The sequence below is a fragment of the Monodelphis domestica genome, chromosome 3, assembly GCF_027887165.1.
Source record: "Monodelphis domestica isolate mMonDom1 chromosome 3, mMonDom1.pri, whole genome shotgun sequence".
NCBI classification, from domain to species: domain Eukaryota; kingdom Metazoa; phylum Chordata; class Mammalia; order Didelphimorphia; family Didelphidae; genus Monodelphis; species Monodelphis domestica.
This window is the reverse complement of record NC_077229.1, coordinates 318,660,085-318,686,528: the sequence shown is the minus strand read 5'-3', so window position 1 is coordinate 318,686,528 and position 26,444 is coordinate 318,660,085. Positions and strand designations below refer to the sequence as shown.

General features: G+C 34.4%; 1 protein-coding gene across 1 annotated transcript in view; it reads right to left on the bottom strand.

Annotated features, from left to right (window-relative positions):
• Positions 1-26,444, bottom strand: part of PREX2 (phosphatidylinositol-3,4,5-trisphosphate dependent Rac exchange factor 2) — a 421,865-nt gene that overhangs the window by 99,688 nt on the left and 295,733 nt on the right. Inside the window, exons 33-35 of the mRNA XM_007487009.3 lie at positions 22,701-22,803; positions 20,683-20,826; positions 9,703-9,817 (exon numbers count right to left, since the gene is read on the bottom strand). Of these exons, the coding sequence (XP_007487071.1) occupies positions 9,703-9,817; positions 20,683-20,826; positions 22,701-22,803 (362 nt within the window). The remainder of the gene's footprint in view (positions 1-9,702; positions 9,818-20,682; positions 20,827-22,700; positions 22,804-26,444) is intronic.

Sequence of the window (26,444 nt, the reverse complement as noted above, 5' to 3'; positions counted from 1 at the left end):
GAAACTTCGTAAGTTAAAAGAGACTTCATCAGTTACTCAGATGAGGAAAAATTGCCTTGAGGATTTGAAATTAATTTTAATTCATTGTCATACTATTTAACTTTATTATTATTACATAATTATTGTTATTATTGTTCTTTTTATATACACTTGAATATAATTGATCATTGACAAGTAGCAATTATAACATGGTATCTGTCCATATGGGAAGATGATTCTACTAACCTTATCTACAAAGTCACCTACACTAAATTGTTTCTTTGTTGTTTTCAATTTATTTTCGTTTTGTGGTTATTGTTTTGGTATTATGTACTTATATATAGATCTCACTTAAAATATGTAACATTCCAGAACCCAGATATGAGTTGTGTGATACTGGCTAAATTACTCAATCCCAGTTTTTGCCTCAGTTTTCTCATATGTAAAATGCAAGAGCTATATTGGGTGGTCACTAAGATCAACAATTTATATCAATGTATCAGGGTCACATCAGTTAATTTTTTAAGCAGCAGGGATTAGGTTCTTTAAATAAGTAATATTTCAAAAATAGTAGTTGTTGTTTCCTATGAGTTTGAGCAAACTTCTCACTGACATAAATCTATACTTATCTCTGCCTTAACAATAATAAAAATAATGATGATGATAGCTAAAATTTACATAGAGCTTATTATATGCCAGACACTATTCTAAATGTTTTATAATTATTATCTCATTTGACCCTCGCAAACTCTAGGAGATAAATATTATTATTATCTCTATTTTACAATGAGGAAGCTGAGGCAAAAAGAGATTAAATGACTTTCCCAGGGATATATAACTAGTGTCACACAGCCTTAGAAATCTTGAAAAGTTGTAGGGGCCAAAGAAATACAATTGGGGACTAACTTTTAAGTAGTAAACCTCTCTGAACTTAGCTAGGCTGGCCTTCTGTGGCCTACTTCGTATCATATATTAATTCAAAACAAAACAAAAAATAATTAAAATAATTTTGTCCTTCACAAACAAACATAACCCTGAGTAGCTTATAACAAAGTCAAGGGGAAAACAGGCCAGCTCCATAGGAGCACTCCTTTCACAGTGATAAATTTGTTTTCAATCACCCACCCTTCTGGATGGTATACACAAAAGCAGAATGATATGATCTACTTTAGTCTTCATTGAAGCTAACTTCAAAGTAAGAACCTTTAAAGATTTCTCTTAACTCAGGGATTAACCGACCTATTTTCTTTTAAACTTTGATATCATCAGCAGCAATAAATATGGCAATCTCTATCTCTTTTCCTAGTATCCCAGTTTGATGCTTCAGATTAAGAAATATTAATCATTTTTACATATTCTTTAGTTATTAAAATGGATAGATCATGACAAGAGAAATCTCTAGCTAAGAGTTTCGTTTTATAGAGAAGGTAAACTTTATTGCAAGTGCATAACCCTAACTCCTATCTCCTAACCCTAGTTATCCAACTATCTCAATGTAACCCACCAGCAGAAGAAATATTAGCCCTTCCTTTCCCCTTGAATGACTCCCTACAAGTTGATTCTTTTGCTTTTTGATAAAACTGGTGATAGCCCTTAATTAATCGACTCCTTCATGTTGCATGCTAGTTTTCATGTTCTTTCCTATTTGTTATATATAGTTCTGTGAAGCTACCAAGTACTGGTAAGAATCTTAGTACCATGATAAAAATGGAATTTCCTGGTGTACATATTCTTGTCTACCCAGGATTAGCAAGGGTAAGGAAAAGTCTGGTAAAGTTGGAATGGTCACAACAAAGTCAAGGAGGAATACAAGCTAGCTCCACAGGAAGAAAAGTAATCCATAGCAGCAGACCTAGAGATTTACTACCTGAATAATGGAAAAAAGGATTTATAACCTTATTCTGAGCCCACACAAGGCCTTTACTGAAGGACTCCTAGGGTAATCAAGAATAGCAGGTCTCCTATTTCTATGTTGCTCTGGCTGCCTGTAGGGTGTAAGGCCAATTAATCTGGCAAGCCCCAAACAGAATTTCAATTTCAATGGCAGTCATAACCAAAGTGAGTACTGGTGAGTGCAATTTAGGAATGGAAACTATAGTTCCATAAAAAGGCATGATTTAGGCTTTATTGAAATTTTACTTCAGTATCAGCAACACAATGGCCTGGTCATCTACATGGTCAGTTATATGATACAGATCTAAGGATCTACTTTGTGCCTTCAATCTCTCCATCAGTCAAAATTCTAAAGATAAGCCCCTATCTTGATAGCAATAAATGGTTCAGTTCAGAAAGCAGAAGATCCAGTGTTGTCCAGTTCACAAGGGGCTTGAGGGAGAGATCCACAAAGAGTCTGCATTGTAACAGAACATGAAAATGTCCTTTTTTCAGCTGTGGAAAGAATCTTGGAAAATTATGTCTTAAGCTAGTTAGTGGTCAGGGTAAAAGATTCCACCTATTACAATAGATAGAACACCTAGGTGGCACAGTGGATAAAATACCAGGTCTGGAGTCAGAAAGATTCATATTTTTAATTCAAATCTGACCTTTGACACACACTAGCTATGTGACCCTGGGTAGGTCATTTAACCCTGTTTGCATTAGTTTCCTCATCTATAAGATGGGTAAGACAATTAAACAGCAAACTACTACAGTATCTTTATCAAGAAAATGCCAACTAGAGTCACAAAGAATCAAAATAACTGAAAACAACTGAACATTGCAAGAGATAATATAGGTGTTTCTTAATTGTTTTATTCAACTCACCTACCTGGAATAGAGTGGCTTACATTTGAAACTCCAGAGTCACCAAATAAATGGCCAGTCATTAGTGAGGCAAGTGGCTCCCTTAAATGAGTTTGATGTGTGTGTGTGTGTGTGTGTTTTGTTTTGATGTTACAAAAGAAAAGAATGACAATTTTAAGCCCTGAGACAGAACCCAAAGGATTGGGGCCAAGAAATTAACAAAGAGAAATATTAATAATATGGAAATAGGTCTTGATCAATGACATGTTAAAACCAGTGGAATCAGGCATCAGAAACAGAAGGGGGTGGAGAGAGGGAAGGGAAAGAACATGAGTCTTGTAACCATGGAAACATATTCTAAATCATCTAATTAAATGAAATTTTCCAAAAAAAAAAGGAAATTAACAAAGGGGAAGTAAAATTCCATGCTAATTTAAAAGAAAGGTAGTAAAAGCACTATTTCAAAAGTTATGTTACAAAAAAAGAAACATTAAACAAGAAGACAACTTTTTACTGTGCCAGGTCAGAATGACCTGTGTATACAAGATTAAAAGAGAAATATATGTCTCCATCCCAAGAAAGATATTTACAGAGCTGAAATCAGAGAGAGATCACACAGGGTCCATAACTCAGGATGATAAGTGTATTTTTGAGAGTAGAATCAAAAGCTAGTGATCACATAGTCAAAGGAAGGTATTAAGGATATAACTGATATAGTTTCTCTTTATAGAGTCTTCACAGAATCATATATTGCTGCCCTTTCAAGGTGTACAGGTAATCATAGGTTCTTGAAGTATAAGATAAGCTAGAAAAGTACTGTTATAAGGAAGAGAGGGTCAGAGCAAGTTGCAGAGGCATAAGACTAAGAGGGAGAGAATTCTAGAATGGGAAAGTAAGGGAGAGACACTTAACTGAGGTTTAGGGCCCTTTCTCTGGTTTTGACATGGAGAGAGAGGCTGCTTTTCCTTAGTGGCTGATACTACCATATGCTACCTTGAATTCCCTAGCCTGTCTTGCAGTCCAGCTGCTCAACTGCTCTACTACTCTGCTTACTTTGCGGACTGGTTTTATCTGCAGTTCCTGGTGATCCTGAGCCATCTAGCATCTGATTGTGAGACCAGGCCTGGGTTCTTTTGGATCTAGGACTTTCTCCTTACACAGATCCTTTCCTTAATACCAGCTAAGGGGGATAGGGTTAGTTTTAGTTTAGCCAAGGTCAGGAATTGGGGATTTAGGCAGTTTGGGAGGATTAGAGTAGGGAAAAATAACTCTGAAGAAATATCTGTGAAGAGATATTAGATCCTGGGATATTAGTTAGACTAATTAGCTATAGGTTGTCCAATTACTTTTTACCTTATTCTTTTATTAAATCTACTTCCCATTTTATTTGAGTGGTTTGAGTGTTTTTTTGTAGAGTCAGCTCTGCCGGACTAGGTTTGTTGGCCTTCGCAAAACTCTAGTCCAAACCTATCCATCTTGTCCCATCCCTAAACCATTACAGTTCCAACCATCCCAGAAAAATTTGTGGAGTATGGATGGGGTCTACTACCTAAGAAGCTCATTAACATGGCAATCCATGAAACAAAATTGAAATACAAAATAGTACTTAGTGCTCTACAGACCTCTTTCGAATAGCAGTGACAATAGAGGGGTTAAGAGGGTGCTAAGGATATTGGCCTTAGATGTGCCATAAAAATGAATTTAACTGCTTAAACTTCAAATCTGAGCTCCCCATCCAATGACCACAAAGTTGATATGCTATTGTGCAGCTGAATTATATCAATATTGACAATATTTGTCTAAATAAACATGGAAGATGGAAGGAAACTGCCATTAAATGGAAGTTGGTTCAAAGATTATTTTTGGATAGGGGAAAAAAAAGGAGTTAGTAAAGTTGGCTTCATTATTTGACCAAAAGACCAAAGAAACAACATTTCATGGGTAATCTCATTTTCTAGTGTTCATGAGCATAAGAATATATATATATATATGTACATATATATATACACTTATATAAATATGTATATCATGAAGGTAACTGTAGCTCATGTGGAGCATCTAATTCTCTGTAACTCAACAAAGATTTGCCAAATTAAAGCAACATATTACTTCTTGGTGCCTTAAATACAAAATTGGTCATAAAAGATACCAAAAACATGCATCAAAAATATCTCAGGATTAAGAAACAAAAGAGTATTAAGAGTTTTATAAAATATATCAAAGTTGAATATATATGTATGCATCACAAATATATTTTTAAAGAGCAGAATGGGAACATGCTAAACATGGTAAGCGAGAAACACTAATATGAAAATGGCATTTACCTTATCTTAATAAATCATAAATTACTATTTAATGATGTCAGTCATTTAAGAATTGACTATGTGTAGTTGGTTAACTTAAATACTGTAGAAATAATCAAAATCCAAATTAAATCAGAAAAAAGAGAAATATATGAGAAGGCATGAGAAGACGAATTCAATATGGCTTATTCTAATAATCTACTGACACTAAAATGAGAAGATACATTAATACAGATGATTACTACACTGAAAAAAAATTTTGACCAATGTAAAGCAATTACCAAATAACAGGTTAAAAGAGCTTACAAACCACCTCAGCCAGAAAACATTTGATCCCCTTGGTAACTTAAGATACAAGAGCCAAGGGCACAATACATGTTCATGATGAACTCATTTTAATAATGCTATAGAAGAAAGTAGCAAAAATTATGAGCAATATCAACCCAAGAAATAGTAAAACGGGGAGAGAGAAACTAGTTGTCAAAAGTTTGGTGTGAATAGGAAGAATTTAATTTTTTTAATTAAAAAAAAAGTTTGATGTGAGACTCAGTAAACCAGATCATTCCCAGAGCATTTAAAGTTGAACTTACAAAGAATATAACAATAAAATATAAAATATCCGTCATGAACTTAATTTGCATATTATCCAATTTTCCAAAATGCTGCCCAAGGAGAAGAAAATGTCACTATAGAAAAGTAAGATAAGAAGAATAGTTGGACCAGGTCAAACATACACAGAGGTCAATGCTGAAACTGATACAATTCTCAGAGGAGTATACTAAAGTACTGAAAGAAAAGTCAAGAATAGTATAATGAAGTACAATTTAGAATAAATAAATAATGACGCCCCCCCCCCATAACCACTTTCCCATCTCTGAAGATTCTTTACAAGGAATGATTGAATTGGGCATTATGTACCTTTGAGAAAAGAGAGAGAGAGAGAGAGAGAGAGAGAGAGAGAGAGAGAGAGAGAGAGAGAGAGAGAGAGAGCGCAAATAGATTTTTATAAAACTCTAATTTGAAGCAGACCACATATTTTTAGTTATGTGATCTACCAAAAGATGCATAGAATTAAAAAGAAAACCTACATTGGATTTACTGATTGTTAATTTTTTTTAAGCATTGGATTTAGTGAGCAGCTAGCTGTGTGACCCTGGACAAATCACTTAACCCCTACTACTTTTGCAATGTAATGCCAAGTTCATAAGAATGATTGACAGGCAGAGAATCTTCAGTGCTGGCAGGGAAAGGTTTCAAATCATTGAGGAGACTGTTGGACTCACTTGGGGATTTGCAGCTGACAAAGTGGTGGTTGGTGATCTGTGCTCCTATGGACATCTTTGGATCATCTTACAAGCAGTCCTCTGAAGCAGGAGTGTATAGGAGTTCTTTAATACTCTTAGGTGGACTAAGGGACAATATTGGGACTCATCTGGACTTCAGCCTCTATTTGCCAAAAGACTATATGTAAGGTCTCTGAACTTTCTGTTGGACTGGCCCTTAGGAGTTTTTTGTAGTTAAGATAGGATTATTAGATAGTGGCTTAAAATAGGTGTTAAGCTGTCAGATCTCCTTCTCCCTCTCTGAAAAATAAAATCAAAACACTTATATGTTAATCCCTATGTGTTTTCCATCCTAAACCCCTCCAAATTAATATTGCTTTTTCACTGCCTAGCTCTTGTCACTCTTATGTCTTGGAACCAATACATAGTATAGATTCTAAGATGGAAGGTGTGTTGTTTTGTTTTTTAGAGCATTTGGTTTTGTATACAAAGTACAATCAGGTTTTCCTTCCAACAAGGTATGCCATACAGAATTGAGAATGGTATGCAGTGTGCTAAGTGCATCCATCCATGGGAGGTATGGTATACAGTGGGAGGAATAGTAAGGAGCCAACAAATCTGAACTTAACACTGCATAGATGAGAATGATGTATTATTATATATGCTGGGAAGGTAGGAAAGGGTAAATTTGTGAAAAGATTTAAATGTCAAGCAGAGGAGAATAGAGGAACCTGGAGTCAACATCGAACCTCTGGAGTTCAGTAAGTGGGATGGTAGTAACATCATTAAATATGGACTTTAGGAAAATCACTTTGACAGCCATGTGGAAGATGGATTAGAGTAATGATGCTATGGTGGAGGTTCCTGCAGCAGTTTAGGGGATAATCGATGAGGACCTGCAAGTGGTTGTGAGAATGGAGAGAGAGACCAGTGCATAAAATGTGTCTGCTCCCCCCAAAATGACAAGATTTACCAACTGATTAAGTAGGCATGACTCCTACATGGGGCAGTATGAGGCAATGATTGTGTAAGTCTTACCAGAGTGATGATGCTACTTTCTTCCGACTAAGTTGCCAAGAGGAAAAAAAGATTAAAGGAGGTCAAGAAAGGCAATTGTGAATAATTAGTTGCCTGAAGGAATTCTCTCATCCTTCACAGTAAAAGAGAATATCACAGCAGGGATGATGTAGGAGGAGGCCTACTAGAGTTTTATATGGACAATAAAAAAGATTTTAACCTTCCTATTTTATATCACTATTATTTCCTCCTTCTGGAATAAGTATTACATATTATTGTCACATGATTTTTAAAAATTCATTTTCTATTCAAAAAACAACATCCATTAAGATTACTTGAAAAATAATTAAAAGTATTTATAAAATGATGGTGCCCATAATGATGCTAATAGTGCTGCCATTACTTGTGGATTTACATGTAACACTTTTAAAAAATTGTCAGTTATGTGAAGCACTCATTTGGGTGGAAACTCCTCTCAGAGATTCAAATTGGACATTGTTCTGTCACTTATAATGTAATAGACGTGTCTAGTGAACTGAGAGGTCAAGTGATTTGCCTGTCATAACACAGGTTATATGGTTCAGAGGCAGGACTTGTGCCTATAAGTCTTTCTGATGGCAAAGTTAGCTTTTTATCCACTAAGCTATGCTTCATCTCACATATAGAGAACTTAAAAATTTACAAATTGATGTTCTTATGAAAATCTTGGGCAGCTAAGTGGCATGGTGGATAGAGTACCACATCTGGAGTCAGAAAGACCTGAGTTCAAATGTGGCCTCAGATTCTTAGCCTGTGTTCCAGGGCAAGTCATTTAGCCCTATTTGCCTTTTTTCCTCAACTACAAAATGAGCTGATGAAAGAAATGGCAAAACACTCTATTACTTTTGCCCAGAATACCTCAAATGTGGTTATGAGGAGGCAAAGAAAACCAAATAACAATGAAAGTCTTGCAACATAGAATACACGCATTTCCACATCCATTTTTCAGATAAGGAAACTATGTCATTAAAAAAGAGGGATTTCTTTGAGATCATAAGGCTAATAAATGGCAAAGCCAGAATATGAATTAAGAGCTTTTGATTTCAAGTCTACAGATCTTTTTAATATTCTATGCAGCTCCTAAAGTGAAGGAGCAATTTATGGCAAAGACAAACAAATAAATAAACTTGTCTTCATATAACCAGATTCAAAATGGTTCTATTCTCATCTCATTTAAGAGACTAAAAATTCCAAAAGGTGGATTGCCATGTTTTTTCCAACAGTGCAATCAATGCAGTTGAGTCAATAGACAACAGCATCTATTTAGTACTTTTTGTGGGCCTAGCACTATGCCAAGTTGGCCAGGGGTGATGGAAGACAGAGAAAATGACAAAGACAGTCTTTGCCCTCAAAGAAATTGTATTCTTATGGGGAAGAAAACAGAATGCAGTTCTGAACTGGAAGATTTAAGTTCAATTCTTGCTTCAGACACTAGTTATCTGACCCTTGACAAGTCACTTAAACCTGTCTGCCTCAGTTTTCTCATCTGTAAAATATGTATAATAACAGCTCACCCAGAATTGCTGTGAGGATTAAAGGAGAAAATGTAAAGTATTTTGCATCACATACAGTGCTATGCAAGTTCCGGCTCTTACTTTCATCATCATTATCATCATCATCATCATCATCATCATCATCATCATCATCATCATCATCATCATCATCATCATTTTTATTAGTAAACTGTCAGTGAAATTCTTACTGAGATGCCACCAGTATGGGGAAAGTAACCTAGGAAGAAGTGTTTTAATTGTATACTCCTAGGTATACTTTATATGTCTATGGCCAAGTTGGTGTGCTTCATTGATGTCCTAGGATGTAAAAGTGTCAAAATCAGTTAGAAACCAATCTCTGCAGATTGTATATTGATTTAGAACATCAAAAGGTAAAATTATCTACATTGTACTGTACTTTGTTTATTTCCCAATTACATTTTAATCTGTTTCCAGTTCCAACAAAGTTTGATAGTCCACAAAAGCCCATGGGTTGGGAGTTTGGCAGTCTCTTAGAGATGAGCTGTCTGCTTAGCTGTTGCTGATTGTTCAACATAATTCTTTATAGGAGAACTTTTTCCCAAACTGAGGGAAAAAGTTCTCCTATAAAGAATTAAAACTCTTTCACATTCATTATCAAATTTATTGCCTAATATATATGGTCACATATATAATATTTTATAACTTTCAAGCTATATACTATACTATTTTAATTCAATTTAAACTGAGAAGCATAGTATCTACCCTTTAAACTGCCTATGTCACATCTCTGAGCTCAAAATCATATGACCCTTTTGTGCATCAAATATGATAATATATAAGAAAAAAGTCTGGATTAATACCCACCTGAGCTTCTGGTTATACTGTTTAACTTTTTCCAATGAAGCAGCATTAATCTGGGCTTGAAATTCTTCCACTGAAACACTGTCTCGATAATAATATCCTTCCATGCTCTCCAGTGCTGTGTGAAAGAGGAATGTTTTTTAGATAACATATTGCTACTCATTTTTTTTTCAGAAGATAATCTTTCTGTAACATCTTTTCCCATTCTGTATAACAGAGTTATAAAAAGTCATGAGACAAAACAACTGTAGGGAGTCCTAAATATGCATATAAATAGTGCATTAATCCTTGCAATTAAATTTAATATGAAGTTTTACCTAATCAGTGATTATCCCTTTTATTATTTTGTAAGCACACAAAGAGAAATTTCTATGCCTCTCCCATATTTAAAGCTTTCTTTTTAAAGTGTGAGAGTCTAAAAGATTAACATAAAAACTAAATACAACTTAGGTAATTGATCCATTGGTGATATTGTAAAAATAGACCCGAATCCAGGACTTCAATCCCCAGAAATCCTTGCTCCACTTCCCCAGAATGCCCTCTAATCTCATTGAACTCTCACCTGGGCCGAGAGCAAGATGGAGTATTTAAACCTGGTTGTGAATAGGCTTGGCCTCTTTTGGACTTCCGTTTTGGAGCAGACGGGTCTCTTTTCATAATGTAGGCGAGATTGTCTAGGCCCCTGGGCCTAGACACATGCTTTCTTATCCTGTATTTTCTTTAATCCTTAATCTTCAATAAATCTCTAAAAATATAATACTCCTTGTAGAGAGAAACTAATTTCTACCTGCCTGTCTCCCCTAAATTTTAATCTTTACAGTATCCCCTTCTTTAATATGTTGTACTCCCTGTTTTATTTTGTTTGGTTGTTTGTTTTTGTGATACCAAATTCTCTTGGTTCTCTTTTCAACTCTAACAGCTCTTTCTCTGTCTCCTTTGTTTATTCATCATTTCTATCATACTCCTCAGAGTGGATTTAACAGAAGGTTACTTTGCTACTGGGGCAAAGTCACTTAAGATATCTAAGTTTAATAAATTTCTTCATGTGAAAAATGAGGTGCGGAGTAGACTAGATTACCTTTAATATTCCCTCCACACTTAAATCTATGACCCTGTAAACAACTTTAGACATGAAGTAAATCCAAATCATTAAAATTATCAAAATCATACACTGATTTTACATTGAATGGTTTTATTCTCTAAGTTTATGTTATGTTTTACATATGATTCTAACCTGTAACTGATTTTATTCTGTAGCCTAATGAACTTCAATACCTCCTTTGTCTCTGAATGAAGAAGCTTGAGTTCAAATGTCTTCTTTCACAAACTAGATTCTACATTTCAGTTTTCTTTTTTGATCATTTTAAATTTAAAATAACTCCAAGCTAAAGTTTTGACACTTAATACTTTCATAAAGCACCAATTCTAAGGGAACTGTTACCACAGCAGCACCTACAAATCATTTTGTGCCAAGGAATCTTGAATCTTGTTATTCCTCATGAGTTCAGCTCCTAAGGAAGTTAGGACATCTGAGTGTTATACTTGAGAGCATACAAGCTGTCCTGGTCTCCTCTCTGCTCATCGTTGCCCAATTAAAGGTTGTCTTATCTCATTCCCAAGAGCTAGTAATTCTACATCCCTGATCCAATATCAATGAACTTTTGATGCAGTTGGGTTCAATAAATCCATAAAATATTCTTCTAAGACAAAGATCCGATCCCACATATGTATGTGTGTACGTGTATGTACGTGTGTGTGTGTGTATATATATATATCCACTTTCCTTAATGTAACCAATCATGTTGCCTTCATTCCCATGATTTGGCCAACCATATAACCAATTGCAAATTTTATTTGCCTACAGTGTTCAATTCTTTGTTCTATGTTTATAAATATGAGTTTCATCTTCAATTCTTTGTCTATTGACTAAGGCAGCTTTATTAGTAGTATTGCACTCTGTTCAGTTTACCTTTTGTTTAATATAATTTTATTTATTTACATATATTAATATAATATATATTATATTAGTTAATATAATAATATAACATAATATCATTTGTGACAAACTCAAATTGAAAATTGAAGTAATTGTTAAAAACATTTATTATGCACTCCCTAAAACTGTGGATGTACCTTAAGCCACTAAGAACTCATAAAATATGCATATATTTGTGTTTAATATATGAATATACTTATATGTAATGTCAATTTATAATTTACAAATATATGACATGATATATAATACATTCTATTATATTGTATCATATTCATTGTGTCATATGTAATGTTATACTATGTCAATAATATATGGCTATATAAGTTTTGTTAACTTAACACTTCACTAAGATCTTAGAAACACTATAATATTAATCTTTATTAAACATATACATGCATGAATTATAGTTTTCATCCTCTTTAAATGTACTTTATGTAACATAAATTACATTTGATGTAATATGAATGTAAAGTTGCTTTATTAAATATAAATGATCTTTTAAATCCCTAACTGATTTAATCAATTCTCTAGACTATAATACCCCTAATGTCTTGTCACTCTTCCCTAAAAATCATTGGTCTTTTCTGGCTAGTAGCTGAAACCTCATATATGTTAAAATTGTCTTTTAGAAGATGAGTTTCTGGAAAGCAAAAATTGATTTGCTTTTCTGTTGGTATCTTCCAATGTTTAGCACAGTGTTTTGCTTACAGGAAGAGCTCAATAAACGGTGTTTTTTTGCCTTTTTTACTTCCTTCTTTCTCCCCATCAGTTTTTCCTTTAAAAAATCTCTAAAATATTCCTCCTTCTTTCCTCCAATACTTCCATCATCCTGGTGCAGGATCTAATCTCTAGTAAAAGAGTCTTCAAGTCCTAGCTAAAATGCCAAGTTCTACAGAAAACCTTTCTCAACCCCTCTTAATACCTTCCACCCCTTATTTCCTATGTATCCTTTATAGAGCCTGTTCTTACTCAATCGTTTACATATTTTCTCACTCATTAGACTGTGAACTTCTTGAGGGCAAGGACTGGCTTTTGCCTTTATTTTGTATCCTGAGCACTTAACATAATACCTGACATAAAGTAGACACTTAATAAATGCTTGGAGATTGACTGAATTTCTTCTTCCAATCATGACAGTAGCTTTGGTAATGTTCCTCATCAGATATTTTTTAAATGATGAAAAATCACAGAGCAATAAACCATTCACCTATTGAAAAGGAAATTATTGAAGGAAAAGTATCCTGACATACTGTGGGTAGTGGTTGATTAATGAGACAAAGCTGTAAAGTAAGATCTAGGGAAAAGGGAAATAGGATTGGAATGAGAAGACAGAACAAGTCAAGGATACAAAATGCATGCCTCAGAGGAAAGCCAGAGGTTCAGACAGAGCAGTAGGTGAAAATCAGGCCAGCAATCAGAAACCAATAAATATTTGCAGTCATATATCATGACAGACTAAGGAGTCAAAATAGGTAAGAAGTCAATGTAGCAGAGACAAGAAGACCTTAAACCCTCAGAATTTTGCCTCAGATAAGAGACTCTTTAGCCTTTTTCTACCATAACATATTCTATTCACCTCTGCCAGGATGACAAATGTCCTATGTTATGCTAATAGGCAAATACTAATAAAAATATTATTATATGTTTTTAAGTAGCAAGTGTCACATATGATAGACTCAGGAAGATATTCCATTAATTAAGATTCTTAGGAAACACATGGGAACTTTGAAGGCTGCAAAAGCTTAGTACAAGGGCATCCATAATGTCAAAGTCAGGGATTTAATTTTCTTCTATGCTACATCTTATTTCTTGGGTTATATATTCATTCAACAAACATTTATTGAGTACAACCTGGATTTGGGGGCATAGAACTAAATTCCAGTTCATCTACTTATTACCTGTGAACAAATCGGATAACATTCCTATAGGATTCTCGGATTATTAATATTTAAAACGTAGGGGGTTAATGAATTAAACGATCTCTGAAGTCTGTTCTGGTTTTTTAAATTATTTGGTCATAAATGAAAGGAAAATGATGAATACTGTTTTTAGTACTTTTATAGAAATATGGAAGAATTTTATTTTTCTGAGTTGGACTTATTGATCAAGGACCACCACATATGGGATTTAGGACACCAGGTTTTTGTTTTTGTTTTTTTAAGATGGAAATCATCTCAAAGATCTAAACAAATCCTTTTACAGAAAAGGAAATTCAATAATTTATACGAAGTCACACAACAAAAGAGGCATAAGAAGGGTCTGGTCTCTACCTCCTAGGCCTCAGTTATTTTCACAACAGAGATAAGGAGAAACAGTAAAGCACAGTACAAAATAGTTAGAGAAATCTCAGTGCAAGTCCCATCTCTGACAAAATGAGGCAAGTCACTTAATACTTCAGGATTTCAGGCAACGCTCCAAGACTACAATTTCCCAATCTGCATTAGTAGAGTTGGAGGGGACATCTACACAAAGAGATCTCCCTACACAAATGGAGGGAACGAAAGGATCATCATTGCTCCTGTATATGACCTCCAATTACATAGATGGAAACATTAAGAAAAAGTATGAAAAGAAGGTAAAAAGAACTTAAGAACTTAACAATTTAAGGGACTGGCTTATGAAGAAAAATCTTGAGAGAGGGAACAGGACAGGGAAGACGAAAGGAAAAAATGACAGAATAATATTTTTTTATCTATTGGTGTTAAAGAATCTAAGGATTTCAAATCAATCAATATAGTTTTAAACTCAAGTCAAAACCAGAGTTGAGTTAATCTATTTCTTAAATAAACCAAAAACAAAATGCAAAATTCTAGATATAAGCTGCCTATAATACTAAGTATATGCATAATGGAAAATAAGATATAGTGGTTTCATCTATTTACCCCCCTACTTGACTCCTCCTTTTGTAAACCTTAAAATTTCTTAGACTTATGAATGTTGGAAATTTCACCATTGGGAAATTTCATACTTGGAAAAAATTTCCTACTGATAGTAAGAACTCTATTGGAATGTGAAAACCCTTGGCATGGAAGGGTCCTTCTCCTCCCTACTTAAGACTACTTTAGGACAGAAACCTTTTGCTAAACAATGGAAAGGGCTTTGACCTATGCTTAAGCATAGAACAGGAAGTTCTTTGAGACATGATTGTTTTTAGAATTGATACAATAGAGATACTTGGAATGACAGAACCAGGTCTTGGAACTTACAATCTCCACCCTACTCAGTCTAACAGGATTTAGGAAAGGCTGCAGCATAGATCAAGATTTAATTATTTGAGAATATGACCTACAACAGACATGTGCAAAGCCACAGACCTCTGGGAGGTCCTGAGTTAAACTAGAGCCACCATTGGCATAAGGGAGACATTGACAGTGATTGGTAGATGTGAGAACTGAGGGGAGGGAACTTGGATGGTTTCCTTAAAGATAGCGGGGTCTGAGGAAAGAGAGAAGAGGTTTTGCTCTGAGGAGGTTGCTCTGAAGGAGAACTCAGGAGGTTGCTCTGAAGGAGGACTGAGGAGAGGTTTTGCTCTGAAGGAGTCTGAGAGGAGAGAGGCTCTTCCTGGAGAGGTCTTGAAGGAGGCTGTGGAAGGAGAACTCAGGAGGAGTCAGGAGGAGAATTCTCTGGAACATTTCTTGAAAGGAGGCTCTCTTGAAGGTAGAGCCTGAGAATGGCATGAGAAGCCTTACCTAGAGAGATCTTGGGTGAGTGATAAAACCAACTGACTGATTTATTCATTCTTATTCCTTTCTTACTTTCTCTCTTTTTCTATTGATTAATCAGTGTATTATAAATTAAATTTCTCTATAAAACCCAGTTGGCTTGGGCATATTCATAAATTGGGAATATATTCCCTGGTGACCATCTTATATTTATATAAAACCAAGACACAGTAGAAAACATATTTCAGCGGTCATAATTGTTATATATTTCCCTTGCTCCCAAAACATTTTAATTATCACACTTTGACACGGAGGAGTCATGAGCACTAATGAGTTGCTTTCTCTATACAGCCATAACAGGCAAATCTCTTCTTCCTAATTAATCCAAATTGGTTCTGAGAATCATCCAGAATCTATTCTATTAAATAATTTTGTAGGATGAGACATTTCACTTTTGCTATCAAAATGAGGCTATTTAGGACTATTGTTCTACGAGCTTAGGTGGGAAAAGTTAAGAGTAAATAGGCTCATAGAGTCTAACCTCAACTGCCTTGATCACCTTTTTTTTAAAGAATATTTTTCCCATGGTTACATGATGTATGATCCCCTCCCTTTTGCTCCCCTCCCAAAGCCAACAAGCAGTTCCACTGGGTTATACATGTATCATTGTTCAAAGCCTATTTCCATGTTATTCATATTTGCAGTAGAACAATCCTTTAACATCAAAACCCTAATCATATCCTTATTGCACTATGTGGTGGATCATATATTTTTCTAATCCATTTCTGGTTCCACATTTCTTTTTCTGGATGTGGGTAGTATTCTTTCTCCTAAATTCTTCTGGATTATCCTGGGTTGCTACTGGTAGAAAAGTCCATTACATTTGATTGTGCCATGATGTATCAGTCTGTGTACAATGTTCTCTTGCTCACCTTTTAAGAAAGATATTCAGTAATTATTTTACTGCCCTCACCTGAAGATCATCTATATCCCTGGGTTTAACTCTTGATGACAAGAATATAAACCAAAATCCATTCTAAGCCCCAGTTTCCCTTGCTAAAAATCTGTATGATGTTAGCAGTTTTGACTTTTTTTCCTGTCCCTGTAAGAAGGAGAGGGGTTTCAAAACGAACCTAACCCATTTTAGTCTGATATCTTAACTAGATGAGAAGACATCTTATTCAATTAATCAAAAGACCTTAGTCTTAATAGGAAGTCTCAGAAAGATATCTGATGAAGTGAAATTCTTGACAAGAGGTCACTTTTGATTGGTTATGGGATTTCTTTAGTCTGAATAGCAGAATTTCTAAAAATTGCTTTGAGGAGTCTTTTGAGGATATTGTGTCTAACTGGGAACCATAGATAACAGTGTTCTATCAAGAGTCAAGGACAGATGGGTAGATTTGTGCAAATTCACCATGCTTAAGGAAATCTCTGTAGCATCCCATGAATGAGACAATAGAGCTTGCAGCATTTGGCATGATGAGAAGATATACTTTCCTCAACACTTCAACCCATTTATTTCTGGAACTCTGTGTACTTGTAGGAGAGTGTGTTATAGATTTTTTTTAATTCTTTCTGGTAGGGACAGATTTCATACTGACTGTTCTTAATGTACTACCTTAATAAACCCCACTTTCTAAAAACCAATAAGGCTGGCTGTCTAAATGAATTGCAACTGCTAATCTTGGGAATAATTAGGAGTAAACATCTAAGTGGGACTCCAACTAATGTCATTACAGAATTACCCCTGAAGGTGAGATGTAGTTAGAGGTGTGTGGGAGAGAGTTAGATTAAAAATGCCTCAGTGCTTGAACAAGCTACATTGGATTTCTGCACTACACTGCCTCCCTTCAACTGCCATCATGATTCTAAACCAATTGCTCACTCTGACCCTTAGTAATTATATACTCCTGAACCCTTGGTATTGCCACCTGTTTTCTTGACATTCCTTGCTTTCTAGTAAATATAAGTTATACACTCACTAAATCTTGACTCTTTAAGTGATAGCATACAATTTTCTCTTCTGTTGCCACCTATGATTCATCACATTTTAAAAATTATTACCAAGGAGTACTAGCAGAGTGTCTGACACATAGTAAGTATTTAATAAATTATTGTTGAATTTAAGCAGGGAAAAAATCCAAGAAGATACTATTTTATTGATTCTTTGCTCTAGCAAAAATACCTAGTATTTCAGAAAATCTCAGGGGTGATATTAAAAATGAATTTATAGAAGTCTCCTTTTGTCCTCATTTATATCCATTTCTTTTTGGTGATCTCAGAAAGAAACACAAGAATACCATTTAAAACTAAAAAGCCTGAATATAAATTTGTATCCTAGGAACAGCCTCCACTTGGAAAGTTTTCTCCATTTTCTACCTTTTTTCAATTACCAGATGCTAATCTCTACTCAGGCTACCATCTGAATTTCCTGCATCTAGACCCAGCTAATGAATACTAAGGAAAACTAATGATTCCTGTGTATTTTGTGAATGCTGAATAACATTCTGTGCCCTTATTTAAATAAACAACTTTTATTATTGCTAGATCATTAAGACCAACTGTTTCACATTTTTTAACCTCTGAAGGAACTCAGCTCTTGAAATAGCCCAGTAAAACTAAAGTACTGCATAAAAGTGAGCTATTCTGATTTTATTTCCATTTATTCCAAATCTACTTACTTAAATAAAATTTCAATGTATGATTATAGTTATTTTAATTTTAGAATCATACTTAAATAAATCTATTTGTTATCATCATGTTTGTAACTACATATAAGCTGACATTTAAAATTACAAAATTCTGTAGACGGGGGTGGGCAGTGGATATGGAGGGAATCCTGTGTTCAAATGTGGCTTCACACACTTCTTGAGCTGTAAGATCCAGGGCAAGTCACTTAAGCCCAATTGTCTGACCCTTAATGCTCTCCTGATTTGGAACTGATACTTATATAATCAATTCTAAAACAGAAGGTGAGGACTATGAAAAATGATAAAATGAAGGAAACAACTTAATGGTTCCCCCTTTTAAAACTGCTCTGAAGTATTCTGCTTTCAGTAAAAGATATGTCATAAGCAATAAACAAGAAAAATGATTTTAAGTGTCATCTATGATGTCAAGAATCATTTCAAAGGGGAAAAAGCAAGATGTTTCCATTATTACAACCTTTCTCTCCTTGAGTCTTCTATTTTTTATATTGATCATTTTTCTAGAGGCAGTATGTTATTGTGGATACAAAGGCAAACTTGGTCAAGTCAAGCCTCTGACATATCCTCCCTATGTGACCCTGGGCAAGTCAACACTTCTCATTGCTCTGAGCAATTATATGAAACTCAGGAAAGGGACAATTGACATTGACAGAAGATTCTTTACCTTACAATTCCCTTAACCAATGAAATCACAAGCCTAGACTCTATACTGTCACATGTGTAACCCTCTAAAAAGATACATGCTACTTTTAGCTCAAATTCTCTCCTTAAAATTACATGCTTATTTAAAAACTACTTCACCCATCTCCTTTGCTCTGTTCAGAGAAGGTGAAAGAGAATCTATATAGGACACCTAGGTCAAATTCTGCCCTCTTTCTCCTACTAACTAGGAGATGCTGGGCAAGTCAGATAATTTAGCCTCAGTTTCCTCATCAGCAAAATGGAGAAATAGTTCTCACATGATATCAAACTTATAGTTGTTAAGATGACCAAATGAGAAAAAATATTGCAAAGTTCTTTGCAAACTTTAAATGCTATATATGTCAGATACTTTTGTCACCATCGTGATCATTATTATTCTCTTAATGATCTTTGCACATCTTTTAAAACTAATTATTGGACAAGAATTTTTACATAGACCAGAATTATTTTTAAAAATATACAATATTAATAAGAGGAACTATCATTTGAAATCTACAGTGTTTTAAAATAATGACCAATTATTCAACAAGCATTTATTTAGATACTATGTACTAGGAATAGAAAGGTGGTGTAGCAAGGTGGCACAATGGATAGAGTTCAAGGCCTGGAGAATAACTTGAATTTAAATCTGGCCACAGACTCTGGCTGTGAGGCCCTGAAGAAGTGACTTGATCCTGTTTACCTCAGTTCCTCATCTGTAAAATAAACTGGAGAAGGAAATGGCAAACTAGTATCTTTGCCAATAAAACTCTAAATGAGGTCACAAAGAGTTGGACCTAATTGAAACAAGTATATATGAAAGAAAAGGAATCTAAAGATTTCAAAAGGAGAAATGTACTAAATCAAATCTGGGATGACGACCATATGGATTTTACTAGAGGAATCACAATAAAGGACTTTATATATATATCCTCTAGACCTCCATGGATTGCAAACTCTTGAGTGCATCCCAAACTAGATTAAAATGTAGTTGGAAAACATTTAACAAAATAAAAACACAATAAAACATTTAAACATTAAATCAATACACTGCCCACAGGGATCCTTATCTTTAGTTTAGTTGTGCCTGTTTCTAGTTGAGTGTGATATCACTGCTCTAGGAAACACTGAAGAAAATTCTATAACCTTCTATAGTTTAGTCCACCCTGCACAGCTCTAGCTAGAGGGCACAATAGATAGAGTGCCCACCTTGGAGTCAAGAAAATCTGATTTCCTCACTCCAAGACCAACACTCTTTGCTGTACCAACTAGATCTAAAATGAAGATAATACCTGGAGTACTTACAGAATCTCACAGAGATGTTACGAGGCTCAGATGAGATAAATTATGTCAGTGTTTGGCAAATTTTAAAGTGCTACATAAATTCCAGTTTTAACCATAGCCCAAGGAATGCCATTTATCACTTTCATAGCCCTTGAGCCAATTGATGATGCTTTCTCCTTGATTCTCTCTAAATTTTTATTGTTTCATTTCAATCATGTCTGACTTTTGTGATCTCAGTTTGGGGTTTTCTTGGCACAGATAACTGGAATGTTTTGAAATTTCTTCCTCCATCTCATTTTACATATGAGGAAACTGAGGCAAACAGGGTTAAGTGACTTACCTAAGGTCACATCACACAGCTATTAAGTGTCTGAGGCCAGGTTTGAACTCATGAAGATGAGTCCTTCTGATTCCAAGCCCAGCTACTCTCTCTATCCACTGTGCCACCTAACTGACCCCAAAGTTCTTTACATCTCACTAAACATAGTTGACTCAGAATGAGGCACAATATTTCATAAAAGGCTTAAAATTTAAACTTCTATAAATAATAAAGACCTCAAATTCAAATACACATTAAATACCAGTGACACAAACACTTGATGATCCACATTATTGGCATATTTGAAAAAAGAAAAGCATATAATCTTACCTTGTGCAAAAAGAACCGGATGGACTTTAAAACCTCCTCCATTCTTCAATCTCTGAGGCAACTGGTCAAAGTGATAGCTATCAATGTAGAAATAAACCCTCAAAGCTTGCCGACTCCCTTCTGCTTGGTACGTAAGAGGCATGTCTGAAAGTACATTTAATGTTACATTATTTTTATGAACCTCTACAGGCCATCCTTTTTTTTTTACTTTAAAAAATACCCCAAATTTCTAGAAACCAACATATTGAACTTCTTAATTACATATGGCTCAGATGGTGTATGCTAGCTTTATTGTTCAGTAAAGGAGGATTAAATCAGATTCTCATTAGCTGAGACAACAGATTTACTGTTCTACTGTATATAAAATTCTCTAATAGGAAGCTTCCTTACACTTTGACACACCAGATGTCTCACTCAACTAAATAAAAGGTTTAGATTCACAGTGGTTCAGATTCAAAATCTCCCAGTGCAGCTGTCTCTTTCATAGCTTAATCAGAATGATTCCTTGGGGTTCACTTTCCAAGTAGTGTTCAAGAATCTGGGAATACAGCTCCTATTATCAAACATAGCAAGGTTCAGTTCCCCCAGTGCCATGTTGAACACATATCAGTTAGCCCTGATAACACTGAAGATGATCATGCTAAATTCTGAAAATAATCCTAGGATGGAATTATCAAAAAGGAAATCACAAACTCAAATGGTGAACATTTGGTAGGAACGATTCATAGAAACCTAATATACTTTCCTGTATTAAAAAAAGCCATGAGAAGTGATTCCCAGTGCACAAAAAGATAAATGACGTACATATATTTATTATTTGACTTAAATATAGGCTTCACAAAGTGTTTAGAACTTGTCGGCCTGATTCTAAGTCCAGGGCTCTATCTACTGCATCAGAATGTTCAAGAAAAAATAATAAATGGAGTTATGAATCATTGAAAATGAAGATACGGTCATATCTTACTATCAGCTAGGTGGCACAGTAGAGAGAATATTAAACCTGGAGTCTTGAAGATCTGAGTTCAAATCCCTCCTCAAACAATTAGCTCTATGACTCTCTTTAAGTCATTTAATTTCTGTTTACTTTAGTTCCTTCATATGAAAAATGAAATAATAAAACAGTTCTCAGAGTTGTGAGGATCAAATGAGTTGTTTCTGAACATTAAGCACTATATAAATACTATCATTAGGAGGAGGAGTATATCTACCCTGATTTTATTTTCTACTGACCCAGTTCCTGTAATGAGACTTTGACATGATCCAATTCAACCCACTTATTTCATATATGAGGAAACAGAAAATCTGAAGTTTTATGAAACTTGTCCATTTTCCACACACTGAGTTAATGATGAAATCAGTATTCAAACCTAGGTTTCCTTATTCCTTATTCACTCCTCTTTCTTGCCCACCTATATATTTCTCACAAGACATAACGATTACTCATTTAAAACATTTCAGCTATGAATCTTCATGTTGAGGTCAAAATGAGATAAGAATGCTAAAGAACTCAATAGTAAAATTCTAAATCCCAAATTAAATTTTTAGTTCTAAATAATTCCTTTCTAGATACTATAAACATAAGTCTCATAAGAAACCTTTCAAGGACCTGAGAATGTTGCTTAAAGACATCATTTTAAGAAAAATACTTGAGAACAAAGGAAATTAGTAGTTTAATGTCCTTCTCTCAGAAGTAGCATATGAAAAGGTGAAACTCAGTGCAATGATCTTGCTATTTATTTGTTAAATGTTTCACTCAAAACAGCCCTTTTTGGTTCAAGGTCAGAAGCTAAATTAACTAATTAAAAAGGAAGATTTAAGACTTACTGATACAATTCAATAACCAAAGCCATAACTGACTTGACCTGATAATTTTTCTAAGTGATTTATACCATTTTAGAGATCGCTAGATCGATAAAATATCTGCTTAATAACTTATATCAAATCCATTTAAGAAATGTATCACAATTGAAAATGCATGATGTTATTGTTTGCATATGTTTCTAAATACAGTTACTTACTTGCGACTAGTGGATCTTGTTCTGCTGGTCTAAAATAAAAGGAAACCTTTTCCAAATCAAATAATGCAACAAGTGTGTCTTCTAGCATCGCTTGTTCATCAGTCTAAATAGGAAACAAAAATGGCCAAACAAAAATAAACAAGTTTTACCTTCTCAACTGTCCCATGCAAAAATGCCAAATATCAGTATGTTTTTACAAAAAAAACCATATCATTACCTATGGATTGAAGGGCAATGAAGTTAATGACTGAAAAAGCAATAATGAAGTAAATATACCTCTACCTATATAAAGTGTTATTCTCCCTTTGTCCAAATTATTTATATTATATTTTAACAATTATTTACCGCCATACTCTATCATATGGAATTTATTTTTATTTATAAATAAGCATCTTAGAAAAGTGGCAGCTAAATATAAAGTGGACAGAGTGCCAGGCTTAGGGTAAGGAAGACTCATCTGCATGAATTAAAATCTACCTTAGAAATTCCCTAACTATGTGACCTTGGAAAAGCCACTTCATCCTGCTTGCCTCAATTTCATTATTTGTAAAATGACTGGAGAAGGAAATGGTAAATCACTCCAGTATCTTTGCCAAGGAAATGACAAATGGGTTCACAAAGAGTTGGGCATGACTGAAATGATTAAATAATAGCCACAACAAAATCTCATAAAAATAATACTTTTAACAAAGAGTACTTTTAATGAAACCTGTAAGAAGATATTTAATGATTTATGATAGAACAAGAGATAGAAAGTATTATAGCATATAAAATGGATAATTTTCATTATATTATACTAAAAAGGTTTTGCACAAACAAAGCTATGCAACCAAGATTATAAGAAAAAAGAGAAAGCTGGGGGAAATGTTTTTACAAATATCTCTGATGAAGGCCTTATTTCTCAAATATATAGAAAACTGAGTCAAATTTATAAAAATATAAATCACTTTTCCCAGTTGTTAAATGGTCAAAGGATATGAAGACTCAGTTTTCAAATGAACTCAAGGCTATATACAGTCACATGAAAAAAATGCTTCAAATCATTCCTGATTAGGGAAATGCAAATTAAAACAACTCTCAGTTACCACCTCATACTGATCAGATTGGCTAATATGACACAAAAGGATAACAATAAATGCTGGAGGGGATGTGGGAAAATTGGGACATTTATTCAATTGCTGGTGGAGTTGTAAATTGATGCAATCATTCTGGTGAACAATCAGGACTTGTGTCCAAAGAGCTTTAAAATAATATGTAACCTTTGATGTATCAATCCCACTACTAGGTCTATGTCCCAAAGAGGTTTTTAGAAAGGGAAAAGGATCTATTTATACAAAATATATTTAGAGCAGCTCTTTTTATGGTGCCAAAGAATTGGAAACTGAGAGGCTGTCCATCATTTGGGGAATGGCTGAATAAGTAGTGGCATATGATTATAATGGAATATTTCTGTGCTATAAGAAATGATGGGGAGGATGATTTAAGAAAGTCCTAGAAAGGCAGAGCCAAGAGAAAACTGTAAACAGTAAAAGAAATATTGATTTAGTTTTTCTTAACAATACAGAGATCCATGAAAATACTTAAGGACTCATGATAAAAAAACTCCACCTGCCTACAGAGAAAGGACTGATGGTGTCTGAATGAATGTTTACTATATTTCACTCTATTTCTCAATTTTTCATTTGTTTCTTTGAGTTCTTTCACAAAATAACTAATGCTGAAAAAGTTTTACACTATCACTCAAGTAAAATCTATATTAGATTGCTTGCTGTCAGAATGGGGTGGCAGGTAGAGTAAGAATTTGGCTCAACCAAAAAAAAAAGGTTAAAAGTTGTTTTTGTGTAATTGAAAGGAAAATAAAATATTATTTATAAAATAAATATTTAATGGATTTTAAAAAACTCAATGAATATTGTACATTCTGTCTTAAAGTAGTAGATTCATAAAGCAATTTATGCTTTAGTCAATGTATTTTATTACCATTATGATTATTTGTATGTATACAAATATATTATCATCCCTGATATAGAAATGAACCCAAGCACCAGAAGATCTTTGGATCTGCTTCTTCAAATGAACACTTTCCTACATGTCTCCTCTCATAAGAAAGAAAGCTCTTGGAGGTCAAAGACTATCTTGCTTTTCATTTTGTATTCCAACTCCTTTGCACATAATAAATGCTTAATAAATGGTTTCACACTCTAATTTAAATTGAGGTATATGCAGTAGTAGACACAGGACTGAATCTGGAGTCAGAGAGCAGGCATTTAAATCCCAAACCTGCTATTTACTGTGAAATCCTGAGCAAGTCACTTGACCTCTCTGAATTTCATCTTCTTTTACAAGATGAAAGCTTTGGTTGAGATTATATTTAAGGTTCTTTCAAAATTAAAACAGTGGGATTCTTTGGCTATCATAATATTTCAAGTCTTGATCTTAAAGTGTAAACAAGAAAGTTCACTCTCTATTGTACAAAATACTGAAAAACTTGAAAGATAGTAAAAGTTCATCCACAAATATTGAACCCATTTTAGTGACAGCAAATATACTCTTGCTCTTATTTCCTTCCTGTTTTTTTTTTTTGGCAGATCCAGCTGCCAAGCCATGAAACCAGATGTGCTGCTAGCTGAACTTCTCTCTAAAAACATAATGAATACTGCATGTGTCAAGGAAGAAAGTAATATAAACACTCCAGAGCACATTAGCGAAAGCTGACCCAAGAGGGGAAAATAATGCTTTTCTAATTTCTGCAAGTTAACTGTTGTGTACTAAGATAAGCATACTACAAGAAACATTTAAATATATGGATAGATTGGTTCTACTCCTAAAAAGAAAAATTTTAAACCTTATAAACAATAAGCCCATTATCTCAAAATGCTCAAAACTGAACATAATATCTTTCTATAGTAAAAACCAATTCAAAACATAGTTTGGCTTTTTGTTGTTATGATTTCGTTTTCAATTACGTCCATCTCTGTGACTTTATTTGGGGTTTTCTTGGCAATTATCCTGGAGTGATTTGCCATTTCCTCTTCCAGATCAGTAATTTGCTCAGGGTCACATACCTAATAAGCATCTAAGCCAGATTTGAACTCAGGGAGATGTCTTTCTAACCCTAGACCTGGAACTCTATCCACCACACTACCTAGCTACTAAGAAAAAAAGTAGTTATTGAGAGCCTGTTTTATGACAAGCACTATATTATACACTTGGGAATAAAAAGATAAAAAAATGAAAAACCCCTTATTCTTGAGCAGTTACATTTTTCACCTTTTAGTAGGTTTTTTTGAACCAGTTATTGAATTTATTAAATTCCATTCAAAGAGTATAGGAAAGAAGGAAGGAAATCTCTCTCTCTCTCATGTTGGCGTAGTCAAGCAAATTTCCATGTTGGCCATGATCAGAATACATTTCTGATTCTACATATTAGTTCATTATCTGTCTGTCATGAAGTGTATATCCCTCTCTTTCACTAGTGCTCCACAGCCCCATCACCTACTGTCTGCATTCGATTCTGCCATCATCATGCCTTGACTTCTCTTGCCTTCAAAGCTCATCACCAGGAAACTCATTATCATGGAGACCACATTAGCTTTGATCAGTACCATCTGTCTCTCTGAGTGGAGGGCTAGATGGCAGAGAAAAAAATTCTCTCAAAGAATCCATATGTAAAGGGCCCAAAAGCACCATTTCCCATCAGATGTACTCTTTAGATTCAATTCCACCAGCATTATTATCCTGTGC